Here is a 16,860-nt window from a genome sequence, read left to right as displayed (position 1 = left end):
CCTGTCTTAATAAAATTATGCCTACCTTTCAAAGACGGATGAAATAAAATAATCTGGGTCAAGTCTAGAAGCACAAACCTTTAAAAGAAAACAAAATGCTTTATTTCTCAATATTCAGTTTTCCTTCTTCTATTAATCATGTTTTTCTATACTTTTTTTTGTTTTTTGTTTTTTGTTTTTGAGACAAAGTCTCACTCTCACCCAAGCTGGTGCAATCTCAGCTCACTGCAACCTCCACCTCTGCCTCCCCGGCTCAAGCAATTCTCATCCCTCAGTCTCCCGAGCAGCTGGGATTACAGGTGTGTGCCACCACATCTGCCTAATTTTTGTATTTTTAGTAGAGACAGGGTTTCGACGTGTTGGCCAGGCTGGTCTCAAACTCCTGGCCTCAAGTGATCTGCCTGCCTTGGCCTCCCAAAGTGCTGGGATTACAGGCATGAGCCACCATGCCTGGCCATGATTTTTATTTTCTGTTATGATGTTTTGACATCTTGAGGGGTCTTACAGACCTGAAGACAGATAGTCCCTCCCAGAGCCAGCTAATTCCTAAACATACTAAACAACTTACTTGGGAAAATGCCTGTCATGCAAGCCAACCACTGTCTTTATCTAACTCTCACACATCAACCCAGGGCCAGGTACCGCAGAGCCAGGTACAGCCCCTATGCCTCAAAGCCTGCTGGAATTATTCAAACTAGCCAATCCTGCCTTGCCTTGCCTTGCCTTGCCTTTCCTGCAGAAATCCCAATAAAGGCTCTGGCCTAGGCTCTCCCCTCACTCCTTTCTGCCAATTGACCAAAATCTGGTGCTTTCCTTGCAGCCTTGTGTTGGGCGGTATGCCTCTTCTCCTGGGAAATGTAAGTAATAAATTATTCTTTCAATGGCATTGGCCTCTCCATGTCATCACTCAGTCACCTCTATAAATTAAAATCCCTTGGGTACAAATGAGACACTTCTAAAGTATATCTGCATTATCTAGCTGGCTTACCTGTAACAGGTAAATGTCAGGATCAATCATGGAATTACAGAAATGAGACTGGACATACGTCATGGCTTGTCCTTTGATTTGCAGACCATTTCTTACCCACATATTGCTGTGGATTTCCGCAAGACTTGCCTAATAAAAGTAAATTGGACAAAGAATAAATTATCTAAACTCAATCTTTACAAAATATTATAAATAACCATTTCAAAATATTTAATGATGTAATCATAGTATGAGCCCGATATTCTGTCCAATGTTAATCAGTTGAAATATACACTTTTATATTTTTTTAAACAATAATTCTGTTTTTACAGAGCCACTTTTTTAGAGTTTAAACATGAGTTGGTTTTCCATGCTGGCCTCTGGATACATTTATGATGATTTTCACTGACATCTTTCATAAGAAATCAGTGCTTATGTTTCACTCTATTTCTCCTTCAAGAAAACCCTAAGTAACAACAACAACAATCCTAATATATATGTTTAAAGAAAGACACTAGAATAAGCATAAAATAAAACCAACTGTTCAAAGTCAATGAATACATTCTACATCTTTAATTCACCCTAACTCAATCTTAAATCTATACTACTAATTTTCCAAATATTGGAAGTTAGAAGAAATGTTCTCACTACATCAGTATTTAATTCTTCATGTATTTATGTCCAGTGTCAACTAAAACTAGGCAGTCATAATTTTTTTTTGTTTTTTTGAAACAGAGTCTCACTCTGTCGCCAGACTGGAGTGCAGTGGCGCGATCTCGGCCCATTGCAACCTCTGTCTCCCAGGTTCAAGCAATTCTTCTTGCCTCAGCCTCCCGAGTAGCTGGGACTACAGGTGCACGCCACCACGCCCAGCTCATTTTTGTATATTCAGTAGAGACAAGGTTTCACTATGTTGGCCAGGATGGTCTCGATTTCTTGACCTCGTGATCTGCCCACCTTGGCCTCCCAAAGTGCTGGAATTACAGGCGTGAGCCACCACACCTGGCTTCAAGCAGTCACAATTTTATCTGTTTCCTAACACCCAGAGTTCAAGTTCAATATTATAATAATTAACAAATCTAAAATTGCCAGGAAAAACAAATTGAAGTGCAAGTCTCTCTAATGTATATAAAAAGCTGGCCTGTCAAATTATAGTGCTGGTATTAAAAGAAATCACAGTGCTTATATAAGCTAATTCTTCTCTCTTCTTTCTCCTCTCACTATACAGATAGGGAAACTGAGAATCAAGGAGGTGAATTACCTTAAACCTTGTGGAAAATAAAACAGTGGTAGCACCAAGGCTAGAATCTTTTGGATCTCCTGACTCCCAAAACAGTGCTATATAGTATGTTAAATACCACCCCATAAGCAAATATCATGAAAAGAATTTCTGGAAAAAGTAAAACTAAAAAGTAAATCTCATAAAATGAAAAATACCTAAACATAATCTAGCAAAAATACAATAACAACTTTTTTTAAAAAGTTTTCAAACATCTCAGCTATAATAACAATGAAAGGCATATAAATAAAGGAAGAATCACTTAAACAAGGAATCCACTTCAAAACTTTTTAAATGCCTGAATACATACTTGAATTTGGAGTGGGTGAATCATTAGTTTCATTAACATTTCCTGATCTGGTAAAACAGAATCCAAATCTAGTTCTTGACATTTCACAGCCTAAAAATTACAATAAAAAAGTTACTAATTCAATTCTTATTTCTGAAAATTAAAAAAAAAAGGAACAGAATTGTTTAATGACAGTCTTACCTTACTCAAAAACATAGCATAGTAACGATGCAGTGGCAGATGAAAAGTGACTTGGTTAGGTGCTGGCTGGAATAAACAAACAAAATGCACAAGTCAAAGACTAGTTTACAGAAATTTTAAGATGGTTGTAAAATGTTTAAACCATACTTTCACCTGGATTTATTCCTATACTTTTAGTTCAAAACTTAACATTTTAGAAGATGCAGATTCTAAAATCACTACAGATAAAATTATTCCATTTTAAACACTTAAATGTAAGTTTCTTGAAGGCAGAAATTGTATTCTACTCAACTTTGAATCCTCTGAAGCATCCAGCACAGATTAATATTTCCTAAATTCAATTCAGCTAAAGCAAATAATCATTATTAAAACAAGGGATGGAATGAATTGCCAGCTACAGTAGACCATTTGGGACTCTTCAAACGCATGTATACCAAACATCATGACAGTAATAACAGTCACATATAACATTCATTGAACACCTCCTATGTGCCAGTCATCATGCTAAGCACTTTATTCACATTACCACATTTAATCCTCAGAAGAATGCTATGGGGTAGGAGCTACTATTATGCTCATTCTACAAGTAGCAAAATTCAAACTTAGAAAACTTAAGTAACTTCCTAAAGTTCAAAAGTAGTGAACTGGGGAGCTAATCTGGACTCCACTGTCATATTCAAAACGGTAAGAAGACTCTGACCACATCCCTAAACAGAGGTATAAATGCAGGGCATCGTTAGATTCCTTCACCAGTTAGATAAGATGCTTCCAATCAGTACCAAACACACCAGCCTCCATAACAAAACTTCATAAAAAATATGTGAATGACCTTAGGCATTCCTGTAAATATTACAAAAACTATATTTTATATCTGTGAATCCCATGGATCACAAAATCACTACAGGGCAAAAATACACCACAGCTGTCCTTCTTAAACAAACCAGTTAAAAACTGAAAAGGTATTGTTTGTTTTTAATGCTTTTTAAGTTCTTATTAAATATTCTCTTGTTAAAAATTTTTATCCCGGACATTCAGATAATTATGCTAATGTATATAATTTATCATTATAGAGGTTATAAGGAGTCTAAATATGTCACCATCCCTGAAATAATTATTTTTTTCAAAACCAGTAAGATAATAATATCCTCCTCAATATGTAAAGGATATAAAAATTTGTTCTAATAAATAAAAGTTTGCCCTCCATAAAAAGAAAGGAAAGTCTAACAATGTTCTGTAACATGAATAAACCTTGGGGACATTATGCTAAGTAAAATAAGCCAGTCACAAAAAGATAGTAACTATATGATTCCACTTATATGAGGTTCTTAGAGAAGCCAAATTCGTAGAGATACAAAGTAGAATGGTGGTTGCCAGAAGCCAGGGGAAGAGATGAAATGCAGAGTAGCTATTTAATGAGTATAGATTCAGTTTTATGAGATAAAAAAGTTATGGAGATCGGCTGCACAACAATACAAATACACATAACATTACTGAACTATACACTTAAAAATGATTAAGATAGTGAATTTTGTTTTATGTGTATTTTGCCACAATTAAAAATAAAATTTCAAAAAGTTTGCCCTCCATTACCATAATCACCTTAGTAACATATTCTACACTAACTAGCTAAGTCAGAATCTTTCTCAATTTCCTTTGAGGCACTAAGCACAGTGGGTAAGTGCAGACTCTTTTTTTTTTTTTTTTTTTTAATAGACAGGGTCTCACTCTGTGGCCCAGGGTGGAGTATGGTTGCACGATCACAGCTCGCTGCAACCTCCGCCTCCCAGGCTCAAGTCATCCTCCCTCCTTGGCCTCCTGAGTAGCTGGGACTACAGACACACACCACCATGCCTGGCTAATTTCTGTTTTTGGTAGAGACAGGGTTTTTGCCATGTTGCCCAGAATGCTCTCGCACTCCTGGGCTCATACAATCTGCCCGCCTCAGCCTCCCAAAGGATTGGAATTATAGACGTGAACCACCATGCCCAGCCTAGGTGCAGACCCTTTTTTTGAGTCTCGCACTGTCCCCCAGACGAGTACAGTGGCGCGGATCTCAGCTCACTGCAACCTCTGCCTCCCGGGTTCAAGCAATTCTCCTGCCTCAGCCTCCTGAGTAGCTGGGACTACAGGCATGTACTACCACACTGGCTAATTTTTGTATTTTTAGTAGAGACAGGGTTTCACCATGTTGCCCAGGCTGGTCTCAAACACCTGACCTCAAGTGATCCACCTGCCTCGGCCTCCCAAAGTGCTGGGACCAAAGGCGTGAGCCACTGTGCCTACCCCCTAAGTGCAGAATCCTGGTTCTACCACCTAGCTGTAAAACTGTGGGCAAGTTACCTCTCTGTGCCTAAGTTGTCTGATCCTTAAAGTAGGAATAATAAAGAGTTTGGTAGCTGCGAGAAATAAGTAAAACAGTACAGTACCCACTACATATTGCTATTAACTAGTAAGCCATAGACTCTATTTTATCTTTCAGGGCTTTAGCATATCCTATATTCACATTCTCCATAATGTTAAAGTCCATATTCCTTCCTTGTCTAATGTCACAGACTGGCTACTTGATAAGCACTTCTTCTATTCCTATATATGCTGATAGTCCTTGGATTCCATTCTTCACTCTATAGTCTTCTATGTGAATTTATCCAGATTCACAGCTTCAGCTGCTAACTCTACCCAGATGATTCCCAAATCTCAGTGGAAATCTCACTCCTGAACTCCAAATCTTACATTCAGGTGTCTACTGAACAGCAACACTTAATATTCCATGGGACCACAAATACATTGTGTCCAAAGCAAACTCAGTATCTTTGCCATAAAATTCAATCCTCCTCAATATTTCTTCTCCAGATTCCCAGTAATTTAAATATGAAATGTAGACTTCCTCCTTCTCACAAGCCTCCTATATTTGATGAGGTATCAAATTATGTTTACTTATTTTTTAAGTATCTCTTAAATCCACTTTCTTCTTTCTGTCTACACTGCACCTAACCTTAGCTCAGGCCCTCAACACCTAGTGCCTAGATTTTAGTGATAAACCCTGCTTCTACTATTACCCTGCATAAAACACCTTTTGTGGTGTCTGCCTAGCTCACAACCTTCCCACCTTCTCAGAATGTGCCTCCCTCTCCCACTCTCTGCCACCTCAACCACTCACAGAGATTGGGGCCTGACAGTCAAGTTTATAGTAGCCATACTTGACTGGAGGCACGGCAGGGGACATCTACCCCAGCTTGAGCAATGACTTTCTCTCTTAAAAAATTGGAACTGGGATTCAGAGACATTCACAGACAATCTGGGAGTATGCCTGAAATGGTAACATTAGGCAACTATAAAAAGGCAGTGTTTCACCACATAAGCAAAGCACAGGAAGGGAAGAAAAAATGAGGCACATACACTCAGGGCAAAGCAAAGGCAGGCGACAGGAGTTCCTATTCAGATTTCTAGTCCATCCCTGAGGTCCAGGTGCCCTAACCCTGAGACACCCCTATGTGTTCATAATAAATTACTGCTTTTTTTTTATTTCTATACTTTAAGTTTTAGGGTACATGTGCACAAAGTGCAGGTTTGTTACATACGTATACATGTGCCATGTTGGTGTGCTGCACCCATTAACTCATCATTTAACATTAGGTATATCTCCTAATGCTGTCCCTCTCCCCTCCCTCCACCCCACAACAGGCCCTGGTGTGTGATGTTCCCCTTCCTGTGTCCATGTGTTCTCATTGTTCAATTCCCACCTATGAGTGAGAACATGCGGTGTTTGGTTTTTTGTCCTTGCAATAGTTTGCTGAGAATGATGGTTTCCAGCTTCATCCATGTCCCTACAAAGGACATGAACTCATCCTTTTTTATGGCTGCATAGTATTCCATGGTGTGTATGTGCCACATTTTCTTAATCCAGTCTATCATTGATGGACATTTGGGTTGGTTCCAAATCTTTGCTATTGTGAATAGTGCCGCTATAAACATACGTGTGCATGTGTCTTTATAACAGCATGATTTATAACCCTTTGGGTATATACCCAGTAATGGGATGGCTGGGTCAAATGGTATTTCTAGTTCTAGATCCCTGAGGAATCGCCACACTGACTTCCACAATGGTTGAACTAGTTTACAGTCCCACCAACAGTGTAAAAGTGTTCCTATTTCTCCACATCCTCTCCAGCACCTGTTGTTTCCTGACTTTTTAATGATTGCCATTCTAACTGGTGTGAGATGGTATCTCATTATGGTTTTGATTTGCATTTCTCTGATGGCCAGTGATAATGAGCATTTTTTCATGTGTCTTTTGGCTGCATAAATGTCTTCTTTTGAGAAGTGTCTGTTCATATCCTTTGCCCACTTTTTGATGGGGTTGTTTGTTTTTTTCTTGTAAGTTTGTTTGAGTTCACTGTAGATTCTGGATGAACCTTTGTCAGATGAGTAGATTGCAAAAATCTTCTCCCATTCTGTAGGTTGCCTGTTCACTCTGATGGTAGTTTCTTTTGCTGTGCAGAAGCTCTTTAGTTTAATTAGATCCCATTTGTCAATTTTGGCTTTTGTTGCCATTGCTTTTGGTGTTTTAGACATGAAATTACTGCTTCTTTAACTCAGGCTGCTTTAAATTATTTTTTCTCCTTGCATTAAAAGAACCTTGACTAACATATCTCCTATTACCCTCTATATGCTGCCAGAAGGTAGTCTTACTTAAACACTAATTTAATCTTGAACTTCTTCCACTCACAATCTTTTAATGACTCCCTATGGTTGTAGCCTCCTGATAACCTTCCAACTCCTGAGAAGAAAGAGCTTACCTCTCCAGCCTCATCTTCTGTCACATAAATTCATGCACCATAGGTAGTATCCCTAACTTACTAAGCTTCTGTGCCTTTGTATACACTATTCCCCCTGCCACAAATGCTATATATCCCTTCTCCCACTGGATTAATGTATCTTTAAGACTTTGCTCAGTTGACACTTCTACTAAGAAGCTTTTCTTGGGTTATTCAGGCTAAACCAGGGGCTCCCTTTTATGCTCCCACATAGCACCTGGTCACAACTTTACAGAAGCACAGGAATCAAATTAACCATATACTTGTTTTCCACTTCCTTAAATCAGGGACTGTTTTATCACTGTATTCTCTATGTTTACAACGTAGTAAACATTCAATAAATATTTGCTGGATGAATGCACGTTCTACTTTCCTCTTACCAGAAGACTCTAGCCAAACCCACCCTGCTACAAACTCGCAATTGTTGCCCTACATGATATTCATGTTTTTAAGAACTCTTCAATGGCCTATCTTATAGGAAAATGTATTCCATCCCCTGTTTCTATATGATTGTTTGATTTGGCTTACTTCAGTTCAAAACATATTATTGGCCAGGCACAATGGCTCACACCTGTAATCTCAACACTTTGGGGGGCCAAGGCAGGAGAATCACCTGAGCCCAAGTGTTCAAGACCAGCCTGGGCAAGATGGTGAGACCCTGTCTCAAAAAAAAAAAAAATATATATTTGCTTGATTTGTACTAGATTACCATAATAACTTCTGACATCCACCCACAAGGATGGAAGAAGAACTAATGTTTATCACACATGTAATATGTGCCTCTTAGTCAATCCTCACTGGTTAATATTATCACCTTCAACAGATGAGGAAATGGGCTCAGCAGTGTTAAAAAAAAAAAAAAAAGTAAAAATATATTAAAAATTAAACTTAAAAAAATCTGTCCAAGGCCACATACCTAGTTGAATTATGGCAGAGCCACAATTTACACTCAAATCTGCCTACGTTTAAGCTGTTTCCACTGCCAACAACCAACAGAAACGAGACAGTTTCCATTAAAACACTACCAGACAAGGAGTTCCAAAATGAGGACTGTGGACCCAGAAGTACCATAACTTGCTACATAACAATAGGCAAGTCATTTAATATCTCTGCATCTCCACTTCCCAATGACAAAAAAAGGAGGAATAATAAAACCTTTAAGCACCATATAAAAACATGACATAGGCCAGGCATAGTGGCTCGCGCCTGTCATCCCAGAACTTTGGGAGGCCAAGGTGGGTGGATTACCTGAGGTCAAAAGTTCAAGACCAGCCTGGCTGACATGGTGAAACCCCATCTCTATTAAAAATACAAAAATTAGTTGGGCGTGGTGGCACATGCCTGTAGTCCCAGTTACTCAGGAGACTGAGGCAGGAGAATCGCTTGAACCCAGGAGGTGGAGGTTGCAGTGAGCCGAGATTGTGCCACTGCACCCCAACCTGGGCAACAAGAGCAAAAACTCCATCTCTAAAAAAAAATAAATAAATAACATATTATTTGATTCCTTAAGTTCTATACTTAATTTCTCTTCTTTCAAGAATCCATTTACATTTTTGATAACATTCAATATCTTCCTAAAAATATTTTTGTGTGAAAAACAGACACACTATTTCCTAGAGTTCAGCTGCTCTGTATGTCATACATGATTCTAACTGTCCTTCACTACACTCATGATTCCAAGCATGATTAAATATCATTTTCTTGTGTATAATTTTCCCCCAGTTCAATCTTACTGTTGTCTCAGTGATGCTACTATTTCAACAATAATTCCTGAAGTTTCAAATACCAAAGAAAACTGGATTGAGAAAAGCTTCAGTTAAAGCTCCAGCTGAGGGACTGACCCTGGACAGGGTGAAGTAGGAGGCAAGCAGGCTAGAAGTAGGATGGAGCTCCGTGAAGGCTGGACAATGATCTCTCTGAAGACTGACTCATTACCATTCACATAAACAAAATTTAAGCCTAAAGACCAACAATTAGACAAGGCAAAGAATCAAGGTGAGTTGGTCAGGGCAGAATCAAAATCCAAATGCACAAAATCTAGGTTGAAGGCTAAGAGCTGACACAAATGTTGGGGGAGGGGTAATGAGGGGTAAAGAAAAATTAATTCAGGGCAGGAGGGATTAGAATTAAAGATAACAAAGGGTTCTTCCCTTCCTAAACCATTCCTAAAGCCACTGGGAGGTAAAGAGAGGGAGCAGGGTAAAAATAAGCATCTAAAGTTTAGGAAACTGAGAGGGAAGTCAGAGCTCAGACTGAGGAGGGCAACTGCTGGGGGTAATTGAGGGGTTGAGATGTCAGGGGTTGCTCAGGCATAGGGGGTGTGGCCTAGCATAGGGCATCAGATGTGGACAGAGTCAAAGGGGACCCACAGAGCAGGGCAGCCCAGTGTAGAGCATCAGAGCCAATCTGGGTGAGGAGGGCCTCCAAATGGGGACTGACCTGGCATGGGGAATCAAAGCCTGACTGAGGTAAGGAGAGCAACAATACAGCGGGCCAGCCTGGAATCAAAATCCAAGCTGGGTAAGGAGATTATCCACATGTGCAAAGAGCAGGAGGCATCAGAGCCAAGGCAGAATGAGGAGGGCATCCAAAAAGAGGAAGAGCCTGGTGCGGGAGTTTCAAGCACGAAGAGGATGAACAGGGCTTCTCCACAGAAGGGCAGTCCAAAGTTGGGGGTCAGAGCCCAGGCAGGATGAGGAAGGTGTCCACGTGTGGGAAAAGGGGGAATGGGTTGAGGACTCCGAATCAAAGCAGGGAAAAGAGGGCATCCATGCAGGGGAACGAGAGGCAACTGAGATGAGAGTTGCTTCTCATATTTATATATGAGATTGGTCATACATAAATATGTATTTATAGATAAGTAAATATATTAAAGATAATGGAAGCCAGGTTTCCCACTGTTGAAGAAAACTAGAATAAATCCTACAGTGTTAAACTGGAATTAAAAATATCAGTTTGAACTCACAGCTTTCACTACAGACAGAAAAATATAGATGCAAATATGTATATGTACTTATGTACATATACTCCTCTGTTCACTGTGAAGTCCTGGGAGCAGTGATACCCCAACAGCAATGAGCACAAGCAACACCTAGATTTTTCTAAATACTGTTCCACACTAAAAGTAACCAGGGATCCATAAAGAAATGATTGATTCCAGAAATGGGTGGGGAAACTATGAGTCTGAAACATCCTGATGGGCCAGAAAGCATGGAAGTTCTCAAAAAATGATGGGACAAGCAGAAACTAAGCTTAAAGGGGCTCTCACTGGCCAAATCTGAAATAATTTGAGCATCAAATAGTAACAGTAATAGCTTATAACCCATTGAATAAAATAGAAACTATGAATCTCTAGAGACAAAAATAAATGAATGAATCAAAAACTGGATCACAAAATACTTTATTAATTACATGAGAAAAAGGGTAATTTTATGATGAAGGAGTCTAGCAGGTACCACCCTAATCAAGTGATCAAAGGGAACATCATTAGTGAAGAACACAAATCACAAACTACCAGATAGGATGCGATGAAAAGACTACAACATCACTTCTGTAATATTCCTGAAAAAGCTACATAATCTGAATCTAATCATGAAACAAACCCAAGTTGAGAGGCATTCTTCAAAATGTCACTGTCCTGGCCAGGAGCAGTGGCTCACACTGGTAATCCCAGCACTTTGGGAGGCTGAGGCGGGTGAATCACCTGAGGTCAGGAGTTCCAGACCAGCCTGGCCAACATGGTGAAACTCTGTCCCTACTAAAAATACAAAAAAATCAGCTGGGTGCGGTGGCACATACCTGTAATCCCAGCTACTCGGGAGGCTGAGACAGGAGAATTGTTTGAACCTGGGAGGCAGAGGTTGCAGTGAGCCAAGATGGTGCCACTGCACTCCAGCCTGGGGGAACAGAGAGAGACTCCGTCTCAAAAAAAAAAAGTCACTGTCCTAAAATGCAAAGAAAGACTGGGAAAATGTCCCAGAAGGAGATTAGAGACAAGATAACAAAATGCAATTCTGAACCAGATCCTTTTTCTATAAAAGGTATCATTGGACAACTGGTAAAACATGAATGAGTTATAAGAATTAAATGTTAATAATATATTAATGATTTTTATAGTTGCATTCTGGCTATGTAAGAAAATATCCTTGTTTGTAGGAAACACTGAAATGCATGGGGGTAGTGAGGCATCAAGTCAACAACTGAACTCTCAAACCGTTCAAGAATAGAAAGTTCTTTGTCCGCTCAACTTTTCAATAAATTTGTGATTGTGTCAAAAATTTTTTAAACAGAAAGAAAAAAAAAACATACACACACACAAGAGATAAAATTTGCCTGCCCTCCACATATACACACAAACACACTGCAACAGTTCTGTGTGCCCAGGGTTCAGAAATCAGATGAAGTCGGGGTGAGCTGTCTGAAACATGGTCTTTCTTTTGCATATGGCATATTCTGACCCTACTTCATAAGAGGAATAGAAGGAGGTTCTGATGGTAAACTTGGCTAACGAAAAAAAGCAATTACTTGTTCAATTCATACATACCATGTCCTATGCCAGCTCTTCTCATTATTAACACTAATCACCTTTGTTCAAGTCCATCTTTTCCTACTCTGACAAGCAGAACACTGTCCGATTAATAGAGTTGTGATACCCTTTTCATTAATCTCTCCTATCCTATTCACATTTGCATTGTCACTTTTATATATTCAACTGAAACTATTTCACTCCTGAGAAATAATAAGACACATATACCTAATAATGGAAAAACAAATCATGCCACTCTTCTCTAGGAAATAAGCAGACATATTAGTGCACTCCAGAATCTCCTAAATGTCAAAGAACTAAAGAACTAGTCTCCCCTTTAGATTTATTTTTCAAAGCCTAATAATATGTTCATTACTTCCCTCCCTCTCCTATGAAAAAGTATTCATTATTTTCAACATTAAACGAAATGTAACACTTTTCTTAAATGTCTTTACATACATCAAAAAATATACATACCTCATCTACGAAGTTAATAGCATCAAACCAGTCTTGAAGAGCTTCAAGGCAATATCTAACAACATTTCGGGTATATTCTTGAGTTTCCTAAAATAGTAAGTTATATATAATAAATTTATGATATATAAACATATATTTTCAACATTAAATTATATGTAATTATATGCATTGTGTATATATAAAATGGTAAAATGTATAGATTTTCAAGATTATATTTGCCATTTCAAGAAACTCTCCCTTCATAAACAACCAGTGACAAATATGAAAATCAAGTAAGTCAATATGCTTCCTTTTTTACAATACGTTTCTAAAAATGAATGAAAGCAGAAATAGATTTTAAATAGATTTAAATCAGACTCCATTTCAAGAGACCCCCCCCCAATTTATTATAAATTCCCTAATGTCATTGTTTAATGGGTACAGAGTTTCTTTGGGGCTGACGAAAAAGTATTGGACATGGATAGTAGCGACAGTTGTACAACGCTGTAAATGTACTTCAAGTCACTGAATTTTACAGCTAAAAATAGTTAGTGGTAAATGTTATATATATTTTACACAATTAAAAAGAAAGGGCAGAGCGTATGTGGACTGTAAGTAACCTGTGAATACCTTGACTTACAACAGAATTTGGGAGAAGAAATGATGTGTGTGCCACTTGAAATAAGAGTACTGTAAAAGACAACTACAATGTTTTGTGGTAAAACAGATCCACCAAAATAGGCGAGTTGTAAATTAAACAGAAATAGAAATAATGATAGCCTTGCTTACCAAAAACAAAAAACAAACAAATAAAAAAAAACAGGCAAAGGATTTAAAAAGACATTTCTCCCAAGAAAATACACAAATGACTAATAAGCACATACAAAGATGCTCAACATCATAGGAAAATGCAAATCAAAGCCACAATGAGATACCACTTCACACCAACTAGAGAGGCCGTAATTTTAAAAACGTAAAACAGAAAGTGTTAGAAAGAATGTAGAGAAACTGGAATCCTCATATATTGCTGATGAGACTGTAAAATGGTACAGCTGCTTGGAAAAATTGTTTGCAGCTGGGCACGGTGGCTCATGCTTATAATGGCAACACTTTGGGAGGCCAAGTCAGAAGGATCACTTGAGGCCAGGAGTTCAAGACTAGCTGGGATGCAGCAAGTCTCTGTCTCCGCGAAAAAATTTTAAAAATTAGTCAAGAGTGGTGGCATGCATTTACAGTCCTATCTACTTGGGAGGGAGGCTGAGGTGGAAGGGCTGCTTGAGCTCAGGAGTTTAAGGATGCAATGAGCTATGATCACGCTACTGCACTCCAGCCTGGGCAACAGAGTGAGGCCCTATCTCAAAAAGAAAAAAAAAAGTTTGGCAGTTCTTTGGTAATTTAAATATAGAGTTACCATAAGACCAAGCAATTCCACTCCTATGTATATTTCCAGAAAATTGAAAATATATGTTCACACGAAAAATGTACATAAACATTCACAGAAGTATTATTCATAGCAGCCAAAAAGTGGAATCAACCCAAATATCTATCAATTGATGAAAGGACAAATGAAATGTTGTATATCCATAAAATGAAATATTAGCCAGACAAAGGAATGAAGTACTGATACATGCTGCAACACAGCTGAACCTTGAAAACATTACACTGAGTGAAAGAAGTCAGACACAAAAGGCCACATATTATAGGATTCCATTTATATGAAATGTCCAGACTAGGTAGATTTATAAAGGTTGAAGGTAGATTAGTGATTTCCAAGAGATGAGGGGAGGCTGGAATTGGGAGGTATGCACAATTTCTTTTGGGGGTGATGGAAATACTCTGGAATGAGATAGTGGTAGTAGTGGTAAACTTTGTGAATACACTATAAACCACTGAATAGTATACACTTTAAAATGGTTACATGGTGAATTTTATCTCCTTTTTTTAAGTTAAAAAAAGATATTTTGAGGCATCAACGTATAATGTGTAAGTGCAGAAAGCATCAAACCCACGTGGATTAAACTCATCAGCTACCTATGTAAATTATATAAATAAGCCTTTTTAAAAAGCTGAAAGTCTCACATTCATTCTTGACTTCTCCTTCACCGTACTCATCTCCATGTCCTGTCAATTCTTGCTTGATATTATAATATAGCTTCATGCTTATTTCCATTGCCACAATCCAGACCAAAATCACTTACCTGGTCACCTTACTAATATTCTCATCCTGTTTTAATCTATGCTATATGAAATTTGTCTTTATAAAATATTATTTGATACATTCTATTCCATACCTCTCACTGAAAACAAATTAATGGCACTTATAAGTTATCATAAATAATCTGTCATAACCAAACTAAAGTAGCAGGTAACTCACAGAAAAATAAACTTTTAAAGCCAAAAGTTCTCCTATTTCATCAAGCATTTGGGCAATGGGGTACCATTACAGGCTCTTAGCGCAAGTGTAAACTGGTACCACCCTTCTGGAGAACAATTTGACAAGTAGGTACTAAGAGTCTTTAAAAAGGTGACCAGTTAATTCCATTCATAAATACAGCATATTTAATAATCATGTTCTGATTGTCTCTCAACTATCTTCCCACTACTACCATCCCCCAACCCCCAAAAAAGTCAGTATGCATGCTAACTTACTAGTTTTATGACCTTGAGCAAATTACTTAAATTTTATGAGTCTCAGTTTCTCCACATGTAAAAATGAGCATAATACAACCTACTTCCCAGTACTGTTCTGAAGAGGCAAGTGAAATGATGTACATAAAATGCTCTGTATCATAGGTTAACACTAGGTCTGACAAACAGTTAAGTGCTCTGAAGAGTCAAGACCACATTAATCTTCTATCAAGTCTGTAGTAACCTATAGTTGCCACCGGATGAAGATTTTACAGCTTATTTTTCTCCTCAGAAAGCAAGTATCAGTAAAATTCTAGAAACGTGTCATCCTCTTATCCAATCTTCATGTCATTAGTTAATCTAGCATTAAAAGTATGATGCTCTACTGACTGAGCTCTCTGGGTAGTATTACTTTTTTTAACTAGCCCTTAATGTTTTCAAGAATCAAATAGCATTCAGTGCAATCATACAAAGACAGTAATTTATCAAGTGAAGTTTCCTTTTAAATTACTTAATCCTTAAGTTTTATATTTTACAGTAGAAAATTTAAACAGAGAAATAACATTTTTTCCTATAAATAATAGTGTTTCTTCTCGTTTATACTTCTAAACCCTGACAGCATTGCAGCTAAAAAGCTTTGGACATTCTTGCTTTAAAAACAGTAACAGCAAAGTGATAAAGAGCATTGGTTTTTAAATTAGACGAATTTGCTTTCAAATTCAGTGTCTACTTATAGCTATGTGAACTTAAGTTATTTAACCTCTGAAAGAACAGAATGATGCCATGTACTTTATAGGAGATGCAATGAATGTTAGATAAGAATACATGAAAAGTGCCTAGAACAATGTCTCACATAGTGTAAGTGCTCACGAAGAGAATGTCTTATCTAGGAACCAGACGCTCCTATAACTGAGAAGTTACTCTCTCAGATACTGCCAGGACAACAGGAGCCTGTTTTCTCTCTGTTCTCTTTACTTCACAGATTAGGTGAATCATACTGCATTGTAATTCTGGCCTTGAAAGCTGAAATATGAACTACTGTCCGGAAATAATGATTTTTCATTATCAAAGAGATAAACATAACCTCAGCCTCATAATTCAAATTCATCCTCAACACAGTAGTCAGAATAATCTTCTTAAAATATTGATCTTTTTATATCAATATCATATCAACCCACTTTACTGAGGCTCTGTCTTCCATGGGCTTACATACATGACATGGCATTCTTCTGATTTTTCTCTTCTCCCTGTCCTTAATATCTAAATGTCAGTTCTTTCTTCGGGGTTCACATCTCTTTTCTCCCTATTTAATCTCATCCATCCCTTGGTGATAAATATCTTCTATATGCCGAAGGGTCTAGAATGTATAACCTCAGTCCAGACTTACTTTTTGAGCATGAGACTTATATATCCAACTGCTTATTCACTATTTCTACTTGGACATTTCACGGACATCTCAAACTTAACCTATTTAAAGCTAACTCTGATCTCTCTAAACCTGACATTCCCTCAGTCTTTACTACCTTTGTAAATAGCACTTCCATACACAGTTACTCAAAAGTCTCTCTCTCTCATCAATAATGTACAATCCATCACCAAGCCTGTAGATTCTACCTCAAAGATACATCTTGAATATCCAAAATACACTTTGAATATATACATATCAAATATATGCTACCTGAATTTCATGTTTAGACTACT

The 16,860-nt window shown here is 37.9% G+C and overlaps 1 protein-coding gene across 3 annotated transcripts in view; it reads right to left on the bottom strand.

The window, feature by feature from the left end:
* Window positions 1-16,860, bottom strand: part of UBR3 (ubiquitin protein ligase E3 component n-recognin 3) — a 256,407-nt gene that overhangs the window by 157,928 nt on the left and 81,619 nt on the right. For all 3 annotated transcript variants that reach the window (XM_024243049.3, XM_024243051.3, XM_024243050.3), the window contains exons 11-15: window positions 12,553-12,639; window positions 2,737-2,802; window positions 2,557-2,646; window positions 989-1,117; window positions 26-78 (exon numbers count right to left, since the gene is read on the bottom strand). In XM_024243049.3, coding sequence (XP_024098817.3) covers window positions 26-78; window positions 989-1,117; window positions 2,557-2,646; window positions 2,737-2,802; window positions 12,553-12,639 — 425 coding nt within the window. The remainder of the gene's footprint in view (window positions 1-25; window positions 79-988; window positions 1,118-2,556; window positions 2,647-2,736; window positions 2,803-12,552; window positions 12,640-16,860) is intronic.

This window comes from Pongo abelii, chromosome 11 (genome assembly GCF_028885655.2).
Source record: "Pongo abelii isolate AG06213 chromosome 11, NHGRI_mPonAbe1-v2.0_pri, whole genome shotgun sequence".
NCBI classification, from domain to species: Eukaryota; Metazoa; Chordata; class Mammalia; order Primates; family Hominidae; genus Pongo; species Pongo abelii.
The sequence above is the reverse complement of the archived record's forward strand: the minus strand, read 5'-3'. Positions and strand labels throughout refer to the sequence as shown.